Source organism: Peromyscus eremicus, chromosome 11 (assembly GCF_949786415.1).
Source record: "Peromyscus eremicus chromosome 11, PerEre_H2_v1, whole genome shotgun sequence".
Lineage (NCBI taxonomy): Eukaryota > Metazoa > Chordata > Mammalia > Rodentia > Cricetidae > Peromyscus > Peromyscus eremicus.
The window spans coordinates 29148110-29173815 of record NC_081427.1 but is presented as its reverse complement, the minus strand read 5'-3'; the positions used below and the strand labels follow the sequence as shown (position 1 = coordinate 29173815).

The following is a 25706-nucleotide window of genomic DNA, read 5'->3' as shown; positions in this document are numbered from 1 at the left end:
TTCACTAGTATTCCTTTAAATCTGTCTTCTAAAATCTGCTTCCTGTCATTTCTTGTTCCACCTACTCACTATTATTCTAGTTTTGATGACTATTTTCAATATCTAAAACTGTTTTCAAATCTGACTGTTCTGCTGTGGTCTCCTATCTTTTCTTTCACTGTACTGTAGAAAGCTTTCAGAATGTACTGTAGGCATCTCATACATGAGTGTGTCATGTGGAATGTACTGTAGGCATCTCATACGTGAGTGTGTCATGTGGAATGTACTGTAGGCATCTCATACGTGAGTGTGTCATGTGGAATGTACTGTAGGCATCTCATACGTGAGTGTGTCATGTGGAAGCAGTTGCTACATTTTCCCTTCGTGTTTTCTCTTAATTGTATGTATGCCTTGGATTAGTGTCTTTCCAGACTCATGGAGATGTGGAAGATCAAAATGATACAGAGAAAACTTCAGAGACAGAATTTTCAGTAACAGAAAATCACCCTAGCCAGAAAACCTACGTGTGCCCTTCTGCGGGGTCAGCCGTCTGCTCTTCCGTGGACTGGAGTATCACTTCTCCTGGTACTGTTCTTCACTCCTTAGGTTTACATGCTCTTGTGTGGATTAGTGTTACTGATACCTGGGAGGGGTACAGCTATGAAGGTGTGTGAAGTAAATACGCTTCAACCACATATTACACCTCTATAACATTTTAGCATTAGATCTATAGTAATTAGAATTATATGTGATTTTTATAAAAATTGAGAAATTCAAAATGCTAATTACTAGAATTTTACATTTTAATCTGTAACAGTACTATTGGTTATTTGTTGAGCCCCTGCTGCGTACATTGCTGTATTTCATGCATGGGCCCTTTTTAAGGTTGACTGAGGTGGAACTTCATTATTCTAGAGTTTAGAAAGGGTTAGTGCCGCTGTTTGTTTGATTTCATTTGGAGACACGTTGTTATTACAAGTGCTGTTCTTGGGTCCTGAAGGGACATTTAGTCATATGAACGATAGGCACAACATTTCTTGTGTAACCCATGTAAACATGGATAAAATGAAATGTTTTCCTCTAGTATTTAATGTATGATTTGTATGCTTGAAAAGAAATTCTGTTGGTTTTTTTTTTTAAATAAGAATTTTGATGCTGTAAGTAGGAATCTCCTTCCAGGCTGGCTTCTTGGAAAGGTACAATGCCATTTTCTCACTTTTGCAGTCAGAATAGCTTAGAGTTTTCTCCTCTACAACTTCCATTTCTTTTAAAAAATGTTACTGGCAAATAATTGATTGACTGAGGTTAGATTTTAATTTTGGAAACAGCCATAGGCTTCCCAGAGACCCTGATTGTGCAGGAAGATGCCAAGCTGAGTGTGACTGTTTCACATTGTGAATGGAGAATTATACTGACTAACTCTGCTGAGTTACCTCTGAAGGCATTCCAAAGGAAGAGTTCCAAAAATGGGATTAGAGTAACAACTTTAAAGTGTTCTTTATGGGGCTGGAGAGAGATGGCTGAGCAGTTAAGAACACTGGCTGTTCTTCCAGAGGACCTGGGTTCAATTCCCAGCACCCACATGGCAGCTCACAACTCTAACTCCAGTTCCAGGGGATTTGGAACCCTCATACAGACATACATGCAGGCATTTCTAAATCTCTGATTAATAATGGAAGTTTGAAAACAATTGACCAGCTGGGTGCACACCTTTATTCCCAGCACTCATGAGGCAGAGGCAGGTAGATCTCAGTGAGTTTGAGGCCAACCTGGTCTATAGAGTGAGATCCAGGACAGCTACGGCTGTTACAAAGAAACCCTGTCTCAAAAACCTAAAAGAAAAAATAAAAAAGAATTGACCATGGGGCTGGGGAAATGGCTCAGTTGGTGTAGTGCTTGCTGTGCAGGTATGCTAGTTTGGGTCTGTGGTAGCCACATAAAAAGCTGGGCTCAGCTGTGCTGGAGAGAGAGATGAGAGGGTCCCTGGGGCTTGCTTATTCTCTGAAGTCCAAGCAGCCAGCTTCAGTGTGAGACCTTGTCTCAAAAAGGAAGGTGGGAATAATAGAAGGCACTTGCTGTCAGCCTCTACACATGCACACACATAGGAACACACACAAAGATACTGACCTAAAAGTTTTAAAGTATTTTCTATTGAACAATTTGTCATGCAGTATATTCTGATCATTGAACTAAATCTTTTCATTAACAATGTTTGTTTTTTTAAGGTGTGAATATCAGCAATGAATTATTTGAAAGGTAAATCTTTTAAGAGTTCATGATTTTAAATTTGTGTGTTAAAATGTATATGTTAATATGTGTTATGGAAATTTTACTGCTCCTATGAATGTGAACTTTTATATTACACTTTTTTTTTTCAAGACAGAATTTTTCTGTGTAGCCTTGGCTGTTCTGGAACTCACTCTGTAGACCAGGCTGGTCTTGAATTTACAGAGTTCCACATACCTCTACCTTCTTAGTGCTGGGATTAAAGGCATGTGCCAGCACCGCCTGGCTATATTACACTTTTTGTAGTTTAAAGAAATCTTACAAATTTCCATTGCCAATGAGTATTTTAAGAAACTGGGGAGTGTTACATATATATATATATATATATATATATATGTTGTTTTAGAATTATATAATTAGAATGTAATAGACTGTATTGGCTGCATTCTCTTACAATATGAGTTAAGCTATAGCAGTTAAGACCTGTAAGACCTAAGCTCCTTGTAATGAAACATAGCCATACCATGTGCCTCTGTATGAGCATAGCATTTCTATTGTGACATTCTTGCCAAAACACGGCATGATTTTGACCATGAGCAGAAAGGAGGCATGCCAAAGAATATTTTATAAAATGACCAGCTAAGATTTCTCAAAAGCATCAAGGTCATGAAAAATACCAAGATAGAAATTGTTTTAGGTCAGAGAAGACAGATGTCACAACAACTAAGTATACAAGTGGATTCTGGGCAGAAAACGGACACTAGTGAACAATTAGGGAAATGCGATATAGTCTATAAATTAGTTAGCAATAGGTCAGTCCCCCAATTTTGATATATGACGAAGATTATGTCAGAAGATCACATTTGAGAAAGCCGAGTAAGGGTATGTTGGAGTTTTACTACTTAAAAAAATTTTAATTATAAGTGTTTTGCTTGCATGTGCATCTATGTACCAATTGTGTGCCAGGTGCCCAAAGAAGGCATCAGATCTGTGAAACTGGAGTTACAGATAGTTGTAAGCCATCGTGTGGATGCTGGGACTTGAACCCAGGTCCTCTAGAAGAGCAGCTAGTGCTCTTAACTGCTGAGGCATCTTTCCAACCCAAGTTTTGTTTTGATATGTGTCTGTGGGTGTGTGCAGATGCGCACTGAGGCATTGGATCCCTGGGAACTGCTGTTATTACTGTGAGCCACTTGATATTTGGAGCAGTGAGTGCCCTTAACCACTGACCCATCTCTCCAGCCCATTTTGCTGCTTTCTTAAAGTCTGGAACTATTTCAGATGAACTGTTAAAATTTTTTTTGCCTGGGCTTAGAGCTCGTTTTCTGAGAGCATCTATGATGTCATTGATAACTAGGCTTTTCTGCTGAGTGATCCCAGGATTTAGAAATAGAAGACTAGGTGTCTCTCATTTATGTTCTAAAAGTGTTACTCATTTCTGCTTAATGTGATTAAGTCATAGATACAAACTTATATTCCTGAAATTTTATTTGCAAGTGTTTCAGAAGATCAGCTCCAGGTGACTGGATTGACTGATATTGCTGACATCATTGATGATCTCATAACTAAGAGTGGAGTTTCCAGTAAAGAGCTTGGCTTAACAGAAAAACAAGCTAGAAGCATATCCAGGTAATCACTGAAAGTATGTGCATGCTAGGCATGGGACCTTGTGTGTGTTTAAGACAAGATCTCAGGGCCTTGCTGGTACTAAGTACACACTCTACTATTGGATTACATCCAGGCTCGGAAGAATCTAATCCATTTAAAATAATACAGGTTCAAGAATATTTAAAATTTGCCAGATTTTAATTTAGTTTTATGAAACAGATTTGAAGCTCAGGATAGATGTTTTCCTCATAAATGCTCATATGTATGCGTCACTCTTCTTCTCTGATGGCATACTCCCTGTTAGTTAACTCAGTGCATCTGTGTTCTGGGAGCTTCCCCTGGACTCACTGTGCTAAACATGTATGAGTTCTGTGTCCTAACAGAAGGTATTAATGATTAAGTCATGGTACTTTATCCTAACTGCTAACCCTTAGAAGTATAATAGCACTTCTGTGGAACATTGAAGTATATTTTCCTCTCAGTCTTTCGTATATGGAATCAAGACTGACTATCCCACTCATGTTTCCCTTAACTATATATACATCTAGGCTTGTTATATAAACTAGGCAAGCCTGTCAGGCATGATGGCATATAGTACCAGGGAGGTGGAGACAGGAGGATGTCAAGTTTGAGGTCAATCTGGGCTACAGAGAGAGACTGTCACAAAGTAGAGTTTAACTGAATTTCCTAGTTCAATCAAATTCCATTATTAACTTACTAAAAATGTAATGCATTAAAATCAAACTCAAAAAGGTAGTTCCAGAAAATAGAGCACAAAAGAGACTTTAAATTTTTACAGTGATGTGTATGGATGTGTGTCAGGGATAGGGTATGTACACATGTGCATGCAGGTGCCCAAGGAGGCCAGAGCCTTCGGGTCCCCCTGGAACTAGAGTTACAGGTGGTTGTGAGCCACCCAGCCCAGGTGCTCCAAGCGAAACTTGGGTCCTCTGCATGCACAGTATGTGCTCTTAAACTCGGAGCCATTTCTCCAGCCCCTGTGGGGTGGTTTGAAAGAAAATGGCCCCCAAAGGGATGGCACTCTTAGGAGGTGTGGCCTTGTTGGAGGAAGTGTGTCACTCTGGGGGTGGGCTATGAGGTCTCCTATGCTCAAGCTACCCTCAGTGTCACAGTCCACTTCCTATTGCCTTCTGATCAAGATGTAGCCAGCACTGTGTCTGCCTGCTCGCTGCCATGATGATAATGGACTGAACCTCTGAACTGTAAGCCAGCCATCCCAGTCAAGTGTTTTCCTTGTAAGAGTTGCTGTGGTCATGGTGTCTCTTCACAGCAATAGAAACCTGAACTAAGACACCCTACAAAGACTTACTCAGTAGAATTTATGTGTGTGTGTGTGTGTGTGTGTATACACACATATGTATGTATATGTATGTGTGTTATATATTATATAATGTGTATTATACATATTAAACTATATTATATATATGTGTATATATATGTATATATAACCCTCTTTAAAGAGAATAAACCCCAACTTACTTAATTGCCTTCAGTTGTTCTTTTATCCCCTGAACTTAATTAGTATGTTATGAACATCTCATCAGTGGTCTATTAAATGTTCAGAACTAAATTTAAATTTGATTTCTAGTCTTGAATGGTGAAATTATTATTATTATTTTTTTGTTTTGTTTTTGTTTTTGTTTTTCGAGACAGGGTTTCTCTGTGCAGCTTTGCGCCTTTCCTGGGACTCACTTGGTAGCCCAGGCTGGCCTCGAACTCACAGAGATCCGCCTGGCTCTGCCTCCCAAGTGCTGGGATTAAAGGCGTGTGCCACCACCGCCCGGCGAATGGTGAAATTATAATACAGAATTGTGTCATTGTGCTGTGGGAGCTCAAGGGAGGAAAGACAGTTTATTAAGGCAGCTTGAGCAGGTCCAGATCTGATTTGTATTTCAGAGGGCTAATGGGGTGTCTCCACAGAACAGTGACTTAAGACAGAAATTACAGGTACATTAACTTTCAGTCCAATGATGTCAAGATGGGATTTAGATGGGAAAGAGTTTGATTTGGAGAAATGCCTGGGAGGGAGGAGTAAAAGGTGAGGACCAGTTATCAGACCATAGTGCTGATGTGGGGCACACGGATCAGACTCCTGGAGTTCCTATTGTGGCCCCCGGGTGCATATTTGCTAAGAGCACTCTCATAATTTTATTTTTTCTTTCGAGACAAGGTCTTACTACATAGCTTTGGCTATCCTGGAATTCATTATGTAAACCAGGCTGGCCTTCAACTTATAGAAATCCACCTGCCTCTGCTTCCCAAATGCTGATACTAAAGGCAGATGTCACTATACTCCACTGTTGTTGAACTTTCTAAGAGCAGATCAGAGAAGGCTGACTGAGGGCATGAGTAGTTAGTGCCCTTCAAAATGGTACAGTGTTCTCCTTCCGGAACAACAGTGTTTGATATTTGTCTTCTGCAACGCATATGGAAAAGCCAGAGATCCTTGCTTATTTTCCAGGATTCAGCATCCTTCTGGCAGATGCCCCCAAAGAACTGATACGGAGAGAAGAGAGATTAAAATCTGGATGAAAAGAAAGCGAAAAGAGAGAATGGCAGAGTACTTAAATCAGCTGGCAGAGAAGAGGGGACAGGAACGTGATCCTTTCTGCCCTAGAAACAGTCCAGTAAGTCTGTAACCTGGGAAAGGAGTTCTCACTGGATACGTACAGGCTTTTCCTGACAGATAGTCAAGAAAAAGATTAATGTAATTTGGATGCCTTTTTTATTGAGCAAATGTTAATCAGTTATCTGAACACAATGTGTTAGGATACTGTATAAACTAATGAATTCTATTTAATGATTTAAATATCTTTTTTTCTATTGGGCTAATTAAGGCTCTGTCATTTTAAACAAACAAGGAGGTTGAAGGGGTGGCTAGTTGGAATTGTTTCTTCATTTTCAGTGAAACTCATTGATAGCTGAACCAGCCATGTGCATATTAAAGACATTTTTAAAACTTAGTTTTGAGGGCTGGAGAAATGGCTTGGTGATTAATGTAGGCACTGCCCTTGCAGAGAACTCAAGTCTGATTGTCAACACTCATATCAGGCAGATCACAGTTCCCTGTAATACAGTGCCAGGAGACCCAACACCCTCTTCTAGACTCCTTGGGCACCTGTACTCCTATGTGCCCATTCAAACAAACAAATATACATAATAAATATTATTTTTTAAACTTGATTATATACATATTATCTACAAAGAATTTTTTTTGAGCCATGGTCCCTAACTGGCCTAGAACTCTGTATTTTGACCAGGCTGGCCTCAAACTCACAGAGATCTACCTGCCTCTGTCTCCCAAGTGTTGAGACTAAGTGTGTGTACTTTTAGTATACCCATTACATCCAGCTCTACAAAGAATTTTCTAAAGTTAGAAGAACAGTGGGGTGTGTGGGGGCGGTTCTGCTGCCCCTTTGATGGTGTTAGTACTTGATAGTTCTCGTGGCTAAATCCAGGAGAATTTATTTCAAGGATGGATGGGCTCAACCCCTAATACTTCACCAAAACAAATTAGAGCTTCGAAGGTGAAACAAAATAATCATATCACCATAAAAGCGACATGTGGATTTAGAGTATAGAGTATAGTCCATTTTGAGTATTAGATTTAGAGTATTAGAGTGTATAGTCTATTCCTTTGTAATTTCACATAAAATATAATATTTTTAAAAGGGTCATTATAAAGCATCATCAGAGTAAACTGTGTAAGTCAATTTTTAAGATAAGGTTGTCTTCTTTAATCTGCATGGTGCAAAAGTGAAACTCTCATCTAAAATTTGTAATTTGGATCAGCAACATGATAAAAGTATTTGCTAACACCTTGGATTTGCTCCCAAGAACCTGCATGGTGGACAGAGAAAACTGATTCCCACAGGGTGTCTTCTGACCTGCATACACATACCATGGTGTGCACATATCCGCACACAGATACTTACAAATGAATAAACTGTGTGTGCTTTACGTACCTGACTCTGCGTCAAAACCTGCTGCTGTTAATGTAATACTTTTTTTTTTATATTATTGTTTACCTGTGTGACCACTTTGCCTGCATGTATGTCTGTGCATCATACTTTCTTTCTTTCATACCACTTTCTTAATGAACTTTGCAGGCACAATTGGAGCTTTCAAGTCTATTGAAGTATATAACCAGAATCTCGACGTATATAGGGATGTATGTGTTCTCTCTCCCACGAAGGATGGGCTCTAACATTACCTTCACTGTCAGTCAGATATAAAAACCAAACAGATTTATGTACATTTCGAGTAAACTAGCTGTGAAGGTATAAGAACCACTTTTGAGAGTCAGTTTTCTCTTCCATCCTAGGGTCCCAGGAGTCAGACTTGGGTCTTGAGATTTGGGAGGAGGTGCCTGTCCTTGCTCTGCCATCTTGCTGGTCCTAATGCGTGAAGTTTGAAAACTAGGTTTTTGGAGACAAGGTCTCTCCATTAGTCCCGGCTAACATAAAATTCATGGTCCTCTTGCCTCAGTCACTTAAGTGCTAAGTTCACGGTGTTTCAATCTAAGATGACATTTTACAGTAAGAGAAAACTTTCTCAAATATGACAGTGTCTTATGCCTCTGTAAATGCCAGCAGAATGTGTAGTGCTTTAGTTGTTTGGACTGAACAATAATGAACTAACTGGACATTTCCTGTGCAGTTTTATATGACTTCAAGGCAGATCAGGCAAAGACAAAAGATGAAACATGAAAAAGATAGGTAAGTCTGGAAGCTGTACCCTCAACATGCTCTAGCTCGCTTGTGCCTTGGGAATTACATAATAGTTTCCTGTCAGTAAACAGACTGTTATGGGAGATAGCATTTTAAGAAAAGAAAAGTTGCTTAGGAATTTGCTTTCAAGTATTACTTGTGCCATTCAATTTTTATGACTCTTATTTCTGCTGCCCTCCTATACCCAACCTGGATTCATCTGTATGTGTCTGAAATACCTCAAAAGCCAAAAGTACAGGCACCTTTATTTTGTTATCATTATCATGTTGGTTCTTTGAGCCAGGATGTCAGTGTGTACCTACCTCAAAGTAGCCATCTCCCTGCATCAGTCTCCCAAATGCAGACTGTAGAGTGTGTGCCACAGTAGTGCCCCGCCTCTACAAGGACATAGCCATACACTGTGCTCTCCAAGGATTTTGAGAGTGAGGCAGAAGATTTGGGGTTTTTTGTTTGTTTGTGTTTTGAGACAGGGTTTCTCTGTGTAGTTTTGGTGCCTGTCCTGGATCTCACTCTGTACACCAGGCTGGCCTGGAATTCACAGAGATCCGCCTGGCTCTGCCTCCCAGGTGCTGGGGTTAAAGGTGTGAGCCACCACCGCCTGAGGCAGAAGGATTTGTAGAGCATGTGCTCCCTCTCGAAATGAACAGGAAAATGACGTTGCTTTCCTGTCCACAGATTGCTGTTGTCCAAACACTACAGCCAGCGGATCTCAGAGGCGTACTCTCTGATGAATGAACTGCTTTCTGACTCGGTACAGCTAGCAGCACCTGCAGATAAACCCTTACCTAAGAGATCCCCCACCGATCAGCACTGCACACAGCAACATTGCTCTTCTCCAAGGAGGTAAGACAAGTTGGCCTGTTACATAGCATTGAGGTTGGTTTGTTTTCAGACAGGGTCTCCTGTATTCCAGGTTGGCCTTGAACGTGCTGTGTAGTCAGGGATGACCTTGAAGGTCCAATCCTCCAGCCTCTACCTCCTGATGACATCTCAGATGACAGGCATGCACTATACACCCTGCTTCTGCAGTGCTGGGTTAAACCCAGAGCCTTATGCACGGTAGACACTCGCTCTGCCCACATCCCTGGCCCCAGATGTAGCACTTGTGTGTCTTCATCTATACTACCTCCAGTTACAATAAAGTGAAGAAAAAAATAGCACCATAATTATGCGCTCACCAAGGAGAAGGCAAAAATTGTGTTAAATTTCTAACTAAGATACAACAAAGCATTTTGGAATACATGAAAGAGGGTGTTTGGTATCTTTTCAGTCTTCTCCTTTAGTTCTATGAAGAATTGCTTCTGGAATTTGCCTTTCATTCCTCTCCTTCCCCCATCTGCCATTTTCATTCAGGCAGGAGCAGCCAGCCCTCCATCACCATCTGCACATCTCTTTCTGTTACCCGCCCATCCAGCTGCAGCTACTGCAGAGCTCTCCATAAATTACCCACCTGCAGTGGTTAGATACGGTTCCAGTAGGTCAAGTTTATTAAGTAGAGCATGCTGCTAATGCCCCAGGTGTAAGTTTTCTTACAAGTGGCCAACAAACATACAGATATGTTAGTGATTTATATAGTTTTTATTCAGACTGTCAAAAGCACCCAGGAATTGTCTTCAATAAAATAGAAGATTAAATACATAAAGAAGCTGTTACGTATATAGAGAATTTGAAGTGGGTAGATATTACTAAAATTTTGCTTGTCAAAATTCAAATTTTCAAAGAATAATGTGTTTTATGTCTGAGGTAACACTGTGGCACAGCATAAGCAGTGTTGAGTTATTATTTGGAGGTTTTAAAATAAAGTTTTTAATTATCATGTGATTTCTGCTTTAGAGAGAATCCACATGGGCAGACTTTCCTAATAAATCGGCCTGGACGAGGCAGGCGTATTTCCAGACCAGGTCATCTACAAAAGGAGAAACCCTTGGGGCAGCCCCAAGGCTCATCTCGGCAGCGAGGTAAGACTTGAAGCTCCCTTGTCTTTTCTGATTTGACTGTGTTCTTGGAGTCTCCTAAGTTATTTTATTAGTAAAAAGAAACTCCAATTCCGACACAGCATGGTATTGAGAAACACTTGGCTATCCCAGGATTTTGTTCTATTGCTTTGAAATGGTAGTTCTACTTTTCTGTCCCAAGTGCTAAGATTCCTAGCCTGAGCCACCACTGCCTCATGGCTTCTTGATGTCCGAGGAGGAAGCCTTGGAGTCCATGGAAATGCTATGTTTGTATATTTGTCCCATTGTAAGCCTTCACTGGCTGTCACCCCTGGTGTGGTTTGGTCTGTTTCACCTGGCTCCTGCAGTAGCTCACACATCCATTCAGAGACTTCAGGCCCTCTCCACAGCCGCAGACCACCTTCCACAGCTTCCTTGCTTTTTTAACAGCTGGTTTCCCATCCGTAGAGCAGGCCTTTTGTACTCTGTCCCTTAGTTGAAACCCTCCCTTACACCTTGAGTGTCTTTGAAGACGTCCTTATGTTTTTAAGATTGGGTCTTGCTGTATAGCCCAGAGTGGCCTTAAATTCAGTCTTCTACATCAGCCTTCTAAATAGCATTGTAGATGGGGGCCATTGCATGTGGCTTAGGCAGCCCTAATCTTAATCCTTTAGTATTCTAATGTGATATGTTCAGTTTTAAATCTATATCCTCATTATGAATGGAAGTTAATACTTGCAAAGAGGCTGTAGTTAGTCTAATATAGACCATGAAAAGCCCACAACTAACTCTTGGCTTTCTTCCTCATCTTTGTATTGCCCCAACATGGAACGAAAAAAGTACTTGAATAACTAGCTAAGTACGTTCAACGTGGCTGTTGAACTTTTTTATTTTGCCTAAAAATATATAAACAGATCTTTTACTTTTAACAATATTAACAGAAAGTATTGTAGTGCGCGCGCGCGCGCGCGCACACACACACACACACACCCCAATCCTGTCAGATACTACTACCAAATGCCAGGCCATTGACTTTGTTTCAAACAGTCTAGGTTTTAGAATCCTCTAACTCTGCTACCTACTTTAGGCCTTCAGGTCTGTTATTAAAAACCTAACTCTCACACCTCGTGTGGAGGCATGCACTCAGAGTCCCAGCACGTGGAGATAAACTCTGGATCCTTTCAAGTTTCTAAGGCCATCCTTGATTACACAGTGTGCTTCAGGCCAGGCTGGACTACTTGAGACCCTATCTCAAACATATAAATAAAGCCACAGTAAAGCTCTCCTGGTGACGCACACATGGAAGTCCTACCTACTTGGGAGGTTAAGGCAAGAGGATCACTTGAGCCCAGGAGTTCATGATCAGCCTATCTTTCAATAAATAGACAGGTCAATTATTTTTAAAACCATCTGCTGGCAAGATGGCTCAGCAGGTAAAAATGGCTCCTGCCAAGCCTAGTGACTTAAGTTCAATCCCTGGAACCTGTGTAAATGAGGAAGAAGAGAACCAATCCTGCAAGTTGTCCTATGTGGTGATATTGTGTTCCCCAATATATCGTGCACCCTAATGAACTTATCTGGGGTCAGAGAACAGAACAACTGCAGCAGTCCGCTGGCTCAAACGCCATTACAAGATGGCGCTGGTTTCCTGTTTATCCCGAATGCTAACGTGTCGCTCTCCCGCCCGATAGTACTGACCAATCAGCTTACCGCCCAAGCTCCGCCCCCAGAACCTGCATATAAGCCAGCTTGCCCCGGCGCCCGGGGCCCTCCTCCCGTACCAGCTCTCCCGAGAAGCCATAACCGAGCAGCGTTCAATAAAACCGTGATAGAGGAAGAATCTTGGAGTCGTGTCTTGCTTCCCCGCTGGTCGGGGCGCGCCGCAACTGGTGCCGAAACCCGGGAAACTTCGGACCTTGCGAACGACTCGGAGGAGGGCCGAAGATTCAGAACCTCACACGGGAACGGTGAGTACTCATAAGAATGCAAGAGACCCGATTTGGGTGCCGACAAGACTAACACGAGGGGTACAACAACATGAGGAAGATGGAGAAGATGATGCTGACCTTCCTGAGAATTTGAAATGTTACAATTGAATTTCACCGCCTCTATTGCTGCCCTAAATCAGACGCGTGCTCATTTGACCACCTTGGGAGAATTTACTGATTTTTTGGTCACAGCTGCATCTTATGTGAAGGAATGGGCTGGGGTGTGGGCGATGGGAACAGTGGGCTTGATTGGTCTAGTCATACTGGGTTGGATCCTCTGTAGGTTGATAAAGCGCAATCGTACAGAGCGTACACTTATGCTCAAAGCTATGGCCGCCCTGGATGCTGGCGGTTCCCCAAGTATCTGGTTGGCCCAGCTGAGGGAACTGTAGGCTGTCCTTGCACTCGGAGGGCTCTGCCCATTGCACCCGATTAGGAAGCCTATGATACTGCTCCTGCACACGGAGAGCTATGCTCATTGCACCCGTTTTGAGAGTATCATTGTTCCTCCTACTCAGCACTCGCCCATCGAGCAGGAAGCTCATCATGAGGAGACTCCTAGCTCTGGGTTGCCAAAAACAAAAAGGGGGAACTGCAGCAGTCCGCTGGCTCAAACGCCATTACAAGATGGCGCTGGTTTCCTGTTTATCCCGAATGCTAACGTGTCGCTCTCCCGCCCGATAGTACTGACCAATCAGCTTACCGCCCAAGCTCCGCCCCCAGAACCTGCATATAAGCCAGCTTGCCCCGGCGCCCGGGGCCCTCCTCCCGTACCAGCTCTCCCGAGAAGCCATAACCGAGCAGCGTTCAATAAAACCGTGATAGAGGAAGAATCTTGGAGTCGTGTCTTGCTTCCCCGCTGGTCGGGGCGCGCCGCAAACAACCACCAGACAGACATAGAGGCCAGAAAATGGTGGCACACATACCTTTAATCCTATCACTTGGGAGGCAGAGATCCATCCGGATATCTGTGAGTTCAAGGTCACACTGGAAACCACCGGGCATGGTGACACACACCTTTAATCTCAGGAAGTGATGGCAGAAAGCAGAAAGGTATATAAGGCGTGAGGACTAGGAACTAGGCTTTTTAAGCTTTTATGCTTTTAGCAGCAGTTCGTTTGAGATCCATTCAGATGAGGACTCAGAGGCTTCCAGTTTGAGGAAACAAGATCAGCTGAGGAATTGAGGAGGTGAGGTTGGATGTGGCTTGTCCTATTTTTTATTTTCCACCGTTCACCCCAATATCTGGCTCCAGGTTTGTCTTTATTAATAAGACCTTTTAAGATTCGTGCCACAGTCCTATGACGTGCTGTGGCAGGAGCTTATCCACACACGTAAACACACACATCATAACATTGCTGAGGAGTTTAAGTACAGCATAAAGCAAATGGTGGTTATTAATTTTTGAGCTTACAAAACCCTAATCCTTGTCTTGATAAAATGTAACTTGCTGTTTTAGCTAGGACTTTACCAGGCTTCTATATACCTGGCTCTCCAGCTGCCAAGGGTGTTGTCTTCTAAGGAAGGACACCAAGTTTAAAAAGTAGTTTTCCTTCTTCCTTTAAAGGCCTGCTTTCTTGGTTCTGTTAGGATCCTGGAGAAGTCCCACAAAAGACCACCATCCATGTATGCAATCAACAAAAGCATTTATTATTCCAGCATGTTGGGGCCTGCCATCCTACACAAAGGCAAGATGATAAAGACCCCAAGAGGGACTTGTGAGCTTCTTTTAAGCATAGCCAAGAGGAGATACTAGAGCAGTTAGGTCATTTTAGACATGATTGGCTTAAGCAAGTGGCAATCATATTAGTATGTTCTAATTGGCCAGGGCTAGTCAGGGTACAGTTTTCCATTTTGGAGCAGGCCTGCACAAGTCCGAGGCTTTGTTCTTAAGCTGCTGGGGGGACTGGCTGGCCTAGTACACACTGACTGGGGGCACTGGCTCACTCAGTGGCCCAGGCTTGGTGCTTCCTACCTCTCTTGTCCCTGTGGTCAGGGGCATCAGTGATCGATTATCCTTTGTTTTAGGCTCTCACAGAAACTGTTTACTCAGTCTCAGGAAACTGAAATGGAGGCCTGATATCTGAGAGAAGACTGAGCAGCCTGTCATGTGTCTGCTTGGTCCTCTCAGTTCAAATGAGCCACCAATTATTGGGTGATTCTAGAGCTTATGAAGCTGACTGCACTTGTGAGGGTGTAGGCAGGCAGGCAGCCCGACTTGGGCAAAGTTTATTAGGGTACAACAGAATATCACCACATTGGTTTGTCTGCTGAACTAAACTCTTCCTGGTTGGCACAAGCAGGACAAATGACAGAGAGGTTTGTTTTTTCAGGGGACTTGGAGGTAATGGTGTAGTTCAGTTCATCATGCTAGATTGCATACATTGTTTGGCAATCTGTGTCGTGTGAGTACTGAGAATCACCTACTATCCTTAAAGTACAGAAGACTCCCTACTCAATATGTAGGTGAGATTTTTTTTTTTAATTTTTATTTTATTATTTTATGTGTATGGGTGTTTTGCCTGCATGTATGTCTATGTACCATATGAGGTCAGAAGAGGGCATTGTATCTCTTGTGTCCTTTGGAAGAGCAGCAAGTATTCTTAACTATTGAGCTATAACACAAAATCTAATAGGTCTTATAATAAAAAACCCGAAGCCAGATATTGGGGTAAATGCTGAAAGATGAGAGAGACAAAGGAACAAGCCACAGCTGCTTCTCACCTCACCAGCTCCAAGAATCCTGACTGAATGTCTCTAAGTCCTTAGCTGAAAAGCCTCCAGCTAAAGAGGCCTTAGTTCCTGTCTCCTCACGCCTTATATACCTTTCTCCATATTGCTTCCTTCCTAGTGCTGGGATTAAAGGTGTGTTCCCTGCCTGGCTCTGTTTCTTTCCTAGACTGAATCAACCTCACGCAATCCAGGGTGGCTTTGAACTCACAGAGATCCGAACAGATCTCTGCCTCCTGAGTGCTAGGATTAAAGGTGTGTGCTACCATTGTCTGAACTCTATGTTTAATCTAGTGGCTGGCTCTGTCCTCTGATCCTCAGGCAAGCTTTATTTGATACAAAATCTATCACTACACTGAGCCATCTCTGTAGCCTCATGGTGGGGACTTGTTGACTTGTCACTTGCCCTTCACACTCATTGACACACAGACAAAGTGTCAGGATGGAAAGAGATTCTCCAAGAAGGTAGTAACCATAGGACGGAAAGTGCTGTGTTTCTATCAGATAAAATAGACTTCAAGCCAGAAATTGTGTATGAAGCCAAGAAGGTCATCACTGAATGATAACGGGCTCAGCTCGTCACGATGGCAGAGCACATGTAAGTACCTGTGTTGTTGAGCCGAGTACATAAAGCAAACACTCCGGGACACAGAGGGAGAAGCAGTGCCCAGACAAAGTGACGGCACTCGAGGAGTTGCTTAGTTTTGTCATCGTGCTGCTCCGTGTTTTCTGTGTTTGTGTGTGGTGCTAGGGATTCGACATGGGGCTTCACAGGTGCTACAGCAGCGCTCTACCCACATCTCCAGGCCTTAGCAAGTATTTTTTACTACAATAAAAGCTAAAAGTAAACAATTTTTAGGAAAATTGAAGTATGTGGAAATGAAAGAGTATGTTCTTCAACAATTCGTAGATCAAAGAGACCAAAAGTAAAATTAAGCACTTTTGAAAAAAGGGGCAATGGAAAAACAATACACCAAGACCTATAGGGGTATGTGAAATACATAACCCTAAAAATACAAATTTATCACAAAGGGAAGAAATAACATCACAGAAATTTGAAAAAAATAAACAGAATTGACAAACCCTTAGCCAGGCTAATGGAAAAGACTCAAATGTTTAAGATTAGGAAGGAAAGTGAAGACATTTTGACACCTCTAAAATAAAGGGGGTCTCAGGGGAATGTTATGACAGTTACATGCCAACAAATTCGATGATCGAGACAAAATAGAGAAATGTGTAGAAAAGCACAACCTACCAAGTTGAATCAATGAGAAACATGTGCAGGCCGCACCAGAGTTCAGCATTAAGGTAGACCTGTCGGTCTTGCCATTTGCTATACTGTGTCTGCACTGCAGTACATTGTGCTAAGGAAAATAAATCAAACACAGAACAAAAATGATCACAGGATCTCCTTTACGTGTGGGTTCTCAGTCATCTGAGGAAAGAACAGGAAATGTGGACTGTAAGACAGAGGACACAAAGTAGCAAATGACACCCCCAAAGAGTTGATATACAGCCCTAGGGCCATTAATAGTATATTGTGTTCAGGAGTTTTGCTGAATGGGTAACTGTCACCTGGTGAAAATGTTAATTACACAATAGTACCCATTTTACCATGTATATGTATTTCCAGAATCAATGTAAAATTTATCATAAAAAAATTAAAGCTTTGTCTACACTGGAGGTAGGAAAACCCTACTTTGAAAATTTTTAGCGTTACACAGAAATGCATGTTGTACTTTTATCTCAAGATTTGCTGCCTTTCTCTCAATCAATCTGTTAAATATAGGAAATTTTTCTGTCTGAGGGGTATTAAAAAAGAAAGGAAAGGCCGGTAGTGGTGGCACACACCTTTAATCCCAGCACTTGTGAGGCAGAGATAGGCAGATCTCTGTGAGTTCGAGTCCAGCCTGGTCTACAGAGTAAGATCCAGGGCAGGCACCAAAACTACAGAGAAATCCTGTCTTGAAAAACCAACCAACCAACCAAATAATTAAAAGGAAGGAAACACATACATTCTGATGGTAATTTTCCCTTTTACTTCATCTTAAAAAGTCTTCTCTGAAAATCTGTCTCCACACTCCTACATATCTCTTTCTCTGTCTCCACACAGCTACATCTCTTTTCTACATCACTCACCTCACTATTCACTGAACAAACTCTGGACAATACATGAATTACATTTTGAGGGTCACATAACATTTTTTCAGTAAACATTTCTTGAAGCACATAGGCTGAGCACCCAGCATTTTCCAATGGAGAGTGACATTGAAATTCAGGAACTAAACAATAAACAGTTAGTTGGCTAAACCTTGAGTGGTTAGGAGTTTGTGCAGAAAGTCAGTTGTTACAGGGAGTTATGTCTACTGAAGTTGCTTTATTCCTGACCTTGGTTAAACAGACACACACCTGGGAATCTGTCCTTGTGCATTCGTTAGCAGAGGCAACTAGTCTGCTTTGAATTTGCTCTGAGGTCTAAACTCAACTAATTGTGTAAAAAGTTTCTCTTTGTAACTGAGAATATTGTTATTTTCCTATGTCAGTCTGAGCTAGGAAAAATATCCCAATATTGCTTTCATCAAAATTGTACAGTTAAAGAAGAAATCATCTTTCTGACCATCCACAGATACATGTGCCCCAAAAGTACAAAACACACCACCAATGGGCTGTGGAAAGAATCCTACAGCTGTTCTTTTTATGAGGGAATTGTGGCACATGAGAATAATTACAGACAGAAGCAACCAGTATCCATAGTAGCCAGTAACTCCATCGTCTTTGCCTATTGGGGCTCCCCATCAGAGAGTTACTCATCTGGTAGGTCAACACCTGAATTATTAGTTGCCATCTGTTGTATTTATGTCATGGCCTGTGACAGTAGGCTAATAAGTCCAAGAGAAAGTCATGATCCAAAGTGAAGGAAACTATAGGGTCATCAGGGTCTAAGACAGCTGGTGTCTCAAGTCAGTAGAGACACCATTTATATCATCTTTCTAGATGTCTGTAATTATGTTTATTTCATCAAACAAGACATTTTATGTCTAAATAAGAGTTAGTTGTAGCAGAGGTGGACATGGGATTGGTTGATGTTTACAGTAGCCTGTGCTGAGCTCTGACTGTATCCTGAGCACTTGAAGGAATGGCTTGGCCTCCCACCTTCCTTTGTTTCTATCTTGGAAGCAACCTTATGGTTGTGGTGTTGACTCTTCACTCAGTGCCTGCCTTCCTTTCTTTTTTCTTCTGTTGTTTTGAGACAGGGTCTCCTCACTAGGCATTCTTGCTCTAGAGATGAAATCATCATTACTTTCAAATCAAAATTGGTGTCCATGTCACATATTGTTGCAAGTCTGCCGGGAGCCATGTCCAGACCTTGTGGATTGAATATTAGGTAACAGATGCCTGCCTTGGCCTTAACAGTAAGGTCATAGTCACTACATGAATGAATGGATGAGCTGATCAGTTCCTGTGTGTGTTTCATTTTCCCTTTAAAGGTTCTAATAGTCCGTGTCAGAGTCTGAAGCATACGAAAAGCCATGGGGCTGTTGGGGCGGCTCCTCCAGTGAAGCAGGTGTGTACAGAGTATGAGAGAGAAGAGATGGTGGTGAGTCCCTGGACTCTGCCTTCAGAGATCCACAAGATTCTTCACGACAGGCCCAGGGACCTTCTACAGGTGAGTGCTGCCCAGAGTTCTGCAGTGTTCCTTCCTTTTCCTAAGATTTGAAGAGAATGATTACTTTGGCCATTTTGAAATTGTCTAATTGTTCTTTGTGTTTATGTTTTGTTTGAAATGGAATCTCCTGTAGCTTCTATTGGTTTGAGTTTTGTTTTGTTTTTCATTTTCTTTGAACCCAGGGATAAATTTGCAACATTTTTTAGTGCCTTCCCCCCCTCTAAAGTAAGTATCTTGGTCCCTCTGTTGCTTTCTTCTCTGGATCTTCTGTATATCAGTTACCTCTGATTTCATCACCGTTTCAGGGAGTCATTTAATTTTTCTCCTATGTTAGATATCTCCTTTTGTTTCTTCATTGTTGTTGTTGGTGTGTGTGTGTGTGTGCATATGTAGTATACATGCACAGGCCACTACCCCATTCCCTTGAGACAGTTTCTCTGCTGTATTGGCAGGCTAGCAAGTCCCCTTGATCATCCTTTCTCTGCTGGGGTTAAAAGTCCAGACTTGGTTCAAACTTGATGTAAAGTTGAAGCTGTCCTTGAACCCCTGATCCTCCACTTCTGGAGCACTAGAATTGTAGGCATGCCCCCTTTTCCCAGCTCCTGGGGTTGCAAACGCTGTCCTCCCATTTAGAACAGTGTAAAAGAACAGACTGCCGTACTGCAGGTATCAGAACCCACCTTGGCTGCCGGTCAGATCTGAGGCCCACATCTGTGTCAGCGCCTTGTCAGTGCAGACCTGCTGGACCCCCCCCCCCCCCCCAGATTCCTACATCCCTTTACCTCTTTAGTGGGTCATAACCGTCTTTCCAATTCCCCAGGACATGTCATCAACTGAAGAGGAAGAACCTGAGCCCTCTTTTGTGGTGGCTGGCATGGACAGCGTGTCTGAGAGCACTGGCAGCATCCTCAGCAAACTTGACTGGAGAGCCATTGAAGACATGGTGGCCAGCGTGGAGGAGAAGAACCCGTCTGTCCGCTGGGCCTCAGACCTGTAGGGCCTGGAGAGCACTCTCTTTCCAGGCCCTGGCCATCATCTCACTGAGAACTTTGTGGATCTAAGGCTAGAAATAATGGGAATTTACAACCTGCAGCCCCAGGGTTCCTGGGTTAACCATTGCAGGAGGGAAAATAAACATGTCAGTAATATTGCCTTTATGGAGAGAGGTGGTTGAACTAGAGAAAAGCATTATGTTTCCTGTGATTCATCTTTAGGTATCATTTCAACAATATACACATGTCAAGCAAGGTTTTCACAATATTTAAATTAATTTGAATAAAAAAAAATCTTGTATCTGCTTCTTCCTTTACTACGCTCTATGTTTCCAGAAACTGCGAATGTGGCAGACTTGACGGGAACCTCCTGTTGCTGGGGGAAAATCACTCTCTGCTTTAAAGCTCAGTCTTAACCTGTAGTTCAGCTGAGCAGGCCACTCCATACGGACCTTTGTCTTGTGTTCTGTGGCTTTGGGGGGGGTTTGCAAGGATGAGTGCTTTAGATGGAGAGAAGAATGGACACCCTGGCTGTGCAACACTGGTCTTGTATTTATTGTGTGTGTACATGTGTGGAGGTCATGGGCTGTACAACACTGGTCTTGTATTTATTGTGTGTGTGCATGTGTGGAGGTCAGAGAACAACGTGCAGGTCCCAGGGCAGGAATTGGAGTCTTTAGGCTTGGCAGCAGGTACCTGTTGTCTGCTGAACCACACTCTGGCCTACGATGCTCATCTTAGCCTTGTAAGAATCACAAGGCAGAAGCCTGTCTGTTTTGGAGATTGGACACTCAATGTAATTTTGGAGATCATTTTTTAGAGAAATGACTAAATCCCAAGAACCCCCAACTCCTGTCATTTTGGTGCCCTGTCAAAGGATCCTATTATCTGAAAAGGCTGAAGTAGCCCAGGGCCCTAACTTTGTGATGTCAGATGGTCTCCATGTTCTTAACCAAAGTATCATTTAATGTTGGGGAGAGATGTAGAATCATCAGATAATTTTATGCTCACAATTTCTTAGGGCTGCATTTGAGTAGTTTTTCTAATTCTGTAGGCCTGAGGATGTACTGCAGAAATGGTGTCTGCCTACTGTGTGCAAGGCCCTGGCTGTGATTCCCAGCACCACAGAACAAACTTGTGAACCACCACTAAATTTTTTCTGTCCCCCTCTCCCTCCCTTCGGTTGTGGGGATTCATCCCAGGTCATGCTAGAGGGATCTGAGGGCTTCACCTCTGCACAGCTGGGTGAGCAGGTCACTTCATTAGAGTTTTGTTCCTTTACTTAACTCCACCCTGGCACATTGTCTCACGATGGCTCTGCTTTTGTGTATTGCTCAGTTAGGTCTTGGGTTGTTTTTTCTACACCTAGTTCCACTTCGCAATCACATCTCATATAAAACCCTTCTGACATCTTTACTTTTTTCTTTCATCCCTGTTTCTTTTTCCCTTCTTAAAGCCTCCCATAGCTTTAACAATCTCTAAAATCTATGGCCCTAACAGTGCCCCAACTTTCACCTTTTAGCTATTTTGCCCACCTCAATACTTAATCAGTCTACTCATTCATCTTACTCTCTCCCACTTTTAACCCTGTTAACTAAAATCTGTACAGAGATACATATATATGCACAAATAGAGAATACTGTATAGACATAAAACACATGCAATTAGACATATAGCCAGAGATCAACCTTATTACAGTACTAGTGAGTGATTTTGGCACCTAACAGGGCTTCCCAACAATAATAAAATACAGGTAAATATGCTAAGTGATACCATAGATCAAATAGACTTAGCAGTCATCTACAGGACACTCCATCTAAACACATTTATAGCAGTCCATGGAATTTTCTCCAAAATAGACCACATATTAGGACACAAGGCAAGTCTCAACAAATATAGGAAAATGGAAATAATTCTTTGTATCTTATCTAATTGAAATATAATAAGACTACAAATAAGTACTAAGAGAAACCCTTAAAAACACAAACTCATGGAGGTGAAACAATACACTTTTGAATAGTGAATGAGTCCTTAAAGAAATTAAGAAAGAAACGATTTGTAGAATCTGAAAATGAAAACACATCCTTAAACCTGTGGGATCCACCGAAAGTACTCCTAGAAGGTAAATTTATAGTTCCAAGTGCTTACATTAGGAAATTCGGTCTCAAATAAATAATATATGTTAGAGCTCCAGAAAAGAGAATAAGCCAAGCCTTGAGCCAGTACACAGAAATCATTAAGATCAGGGCAGAAATTAATGAAAGGGAAAAGAAAAATGTAAAGAATCAGTTAAACAATTGGTTCTTTGAGAACATAAGTATTGACAAACGTTTAGCCAAACTAACCAAAAGAAAAAGAAGACCCAAGTTAAAAAAAATTAGAATTGAAAAGCTGTTAAAAACAGATACCAATTTAGTTCAGATTTACCTTGAAAACATTCCACTAAATTGGAAAAATCTAAAAGAAGTCCATGAATTTCTAAATGCATATGACCTACCAAAATTAAACCCAAAATGAGATAATTTAAAGTATAACAAGCAGAGATTGAATCAGTAAATGCACTCTCCCAACTGAAAAAGACCAGACCCAGATGGATTCACTGGTGAATTTTACCAGACCTTTGAAGAGCTAACACCAGGGTTTCTCAAATTTCTCCATGGGATAGAAAAGGAAGGAACATTACCAATCTCTTTTCAAGAATCGAGATAAAGACAATACGAAAATTATAAGCCAATCTTGCTGTTGAATATAGACGCAAAATTTCTCAACAAAATACTTCCAAATCGAATTAGCGCATACAACAAAGATTATGATCAAGTCAGACTTATTCCACAGGTGCCAACGTGGTTTGATATATGGAACAAACCCAGTCAGAGATGTGAAAGACCTCTATAATGAAACACTGAACACCAGAAAAAAATTTGAGGACGACACTAGATAATGGGAAGACCTCAAATGGATTGAAAGAATTCTGTGAAAAGGGCTTTCTGACCAGAAGCAGTTTATAGATTTCATTGTAATACTGATCAAAATTCCAGTGGTTTTCCTCAGAAATAGAAACAACAATATTCATATGGAATTAGAAGTAACCCTCAACAGTCAAAGCAATCCTAAGTAAAACAAAATGTTGCTGGAGGTATCACCATATCTGATTTCAAATTATATTACAGAGCCATAGTAATAAAAACAAGCTGGGCGGTGGTGGCGCCACGCCTTTAATCCCAGCACTTGGGAGGCAGAGCCAGGCGGATCTTTGTGAGTTCGAGGCCAGCCTGGTCTACAGAGTGAGATCCAGGAAAGGCGCAAAGCTATACAGAGAAACCCTGTCTCGGAAAAACCAAAAAACAAACAAACAAAAACCCAGCATGGTACTGGCACAAAAACAGACATGTAGATCAATGTAAAAACAGACTCAAGTCCATTCAACTAACCCCCCTTCAATTTTAATAAAGATACACACTGGAGAAAAGTTAGTATCTTCAACAAATGGCGCTGGGAAAGCTGTTATCTACAGTTTTGTAGAAGAAGGAAACTAAATTCTTATATCTCACTCTGCACAAAAATTAACTCCTTGAGGTTGGAGAGATGGCTATTGCTCTTATAGAAGACCTGGGTTCTTTTTGTTCTGGTCACCTATGTAGTGGGTAGCTGTTCCAGCTTTGACCTGGAAGTACTACTCACATTGGGGCTTCCGGTAACTGTCAGGCCTACCTATAGTCTGCCCCTGAGGCGGGGCAGAGCCCTTAAGACCTGGGGTCTGGATGTGCCACTCTCTTGGTTCCTGGTGATCCTGGATGTTGGATGGTAGACCGAGCAGAGTTCTCCAGAGAACACTGGACTGCACCTCACCTCTCCTGGATCCTATAGCCTATCCCTTTACTTGCTTAAGTAAAACTCCCAAATAAACATCCCTTTTCACTACATGGAGTTGCCTTAATATTTCTACCAGTACACCCACACAGTGGTTGACAACTATCCAATACTCCAGTTCCTGAGTATCTATCACCATCTGCTGGCTTTCAGGGGCACCAGGCCCACATGTAGAGCACATACAACCAAGTAGGCAAAACATTCAAAGCTTTAAAAACAAACACCCCCCCCCCAATGGATCAAAGAAAAAGCCCAGAATGGATAATGAAAATCTGGTGTATTGTATAAATATACAATTTATTCAGTTTTTAAGAAAAACGAGCTGAGTGTGGTGGCACACGCCTTTAATCCCAGCACTCAGGAGGCAGAGGCAGGTGGATCTCTGTGAGTTCAAGGCCAACCTGGTCTACAGAGTGAATTCCAGGAGAGCTGGAGCTGTTATACAGAGAAACTCTGTCTCAAAGATTAAAAGAATAAAAAAAAAAAAAAGTGAAATCCATAGGTTAAATGAACAGACCTGGGAAAAATGATCCTGAGTGAGATAACACAGGCTCAGAAAGATAAATACCACATTTTCTCTCATTTGTGGCTGTTTACTCTGAATCTTCAGTTATGTATGTTTCATTTGGAACACCCATAAAGGTCAGAAGTAGTAAGAGGCCGTGTTGGGGTGCCTCTAAGGGAGAGGAGAAGCAATGGTATAGAGGCTTAGAGTGGATTAATAGAACAAAGTTAAACTGGGGTAAGAGGTAGGAGAGCATTGTAGAGGAGGGAATATGGAGGGATAAATAACACTAAAAACAAGTTACATGGAAACCTACCCACTACTATAGAAGCTACCCAATAAAATGAAAAGCACACACACACACACACACACTACATATATGTATGTATACACATATATGTATATATATACATATATATACGTGTGTATACTCATGTGTATACACACACACACAAACACACACACACACATATGTAAGTGAAAATGGAATTCACTTTGTAATAGGACCACAATGCCCCGACTAGACATCACAGGCTAAAAAATAAAAACCCAGTTACTGTACAGAACTAGACAATACAGACTTACCACCAAAGTCACTACATGCTTAAGTCATAAAACATGGAAATAACAAGGTGGTACTTACCTCGAAGCATCATACCTACTGGTTTAGCTTTCATAGTGCTGGACGGTACTCTGCATGCTACTGGAGGAAAGTAATCATCATTCTATGACTGCTGGAAGCTATAATGACTGGTCTGGAAAAACATGCCGTTGCAAAGGTGGCAGGAGTAGACAACCATGACATGAAACCCATACCTGGCATCATTGTCAGGCCAAGAGCCTGTGGCCAAATGGGTCATAGGCTCTAGTGGAGAACCTGTTACTATTCTGCTAAGTGGACATAGTATTAAATCAGATCCTAATGATTTGTGTCTGGTCATACACATAGACCGATGCATCTCTCAACCCCCATCAGAAAAGCTTCTATTTGTAGTAGGCAGTGATTAGCACAGGTCACACAAGGCCAATAAGACATGTTGGAGTGCTCAGCTCATCATGGGACATCTATATCACATATACCCCAGGGCTCAGGGGTCATGGTAGAAGGGTTGAAAGACAGAGTCAGGGGCAGTGGAAGGATGCAAGTGAATGGTGTCTTCTGGACACAGCAGAGCAGTTGCACATAAGAACTCACAACAATTGTGACAGCATATATAAGGCCAACACAAGCTCAATACCGTCAAATCTCAGCACAGAGAGGGGTGGTAGGCAGGATGTCCCACCCCCAGCTAAAGAGCTATTGGAATTGATAGCTCAATACAGACAAATCTCAACACAGAGAGGGGCGGTAGGCAGGATGTTCCACCCCCAGCTAAAGAGCTATTGGCAATTGATAGCTGCAGGAGTGGAGCGGTTGGTTTTCTTTAAGAGTGTTCCTTAAGAGGTTTACCACATT

The 25706-nt window shown here is 41.9% G+C and overlaps 1 protein-coding gene across 1 annotated transcript in view; it reads left to right on the top strand.

The window, feature by feature from the left end:
- Positions 1-20176, top strand: part of Cplane1 (ciliogenesis and planar polarity effector complex subunit 1) — a 98354-nt gene extending 78178 nt beyond the window's left edge. Inside the window, exons 45-53 of the mRNA XM_059276716.1 lie at positions 400-564; positions 2205-2235; positions 3703-3834; positions 6296-6461; positions 8494-8552; positions 9240-9407; positions 10398-10522; positions 18705-18883; positions 19704-20176. Coding sequence (XP_059132699.1) covers positions 400-564; positions 2205-2235; positions 3703-3834; positions 6296-6461; positions 8494-8552; positions 9240-9407; positions 10398-10522; positions 18705-18883; positions 19704-19880 — 1202 coding nt within the window. The 3' untranslated portion in view covers positions 19881-20176. The remainder of the gene's footprint in view (positions 1-399; positions 565-2204; positions 2236-3702; positions 3835-6295; positions 6462-8493; positions 8553-9239; positions 9408-10397; positions 10523-18704; positions 18884-19703) is intronic.
- The last annotated feature ends 5530 nt before the right edge of the window (positions 20177-25706 follow it).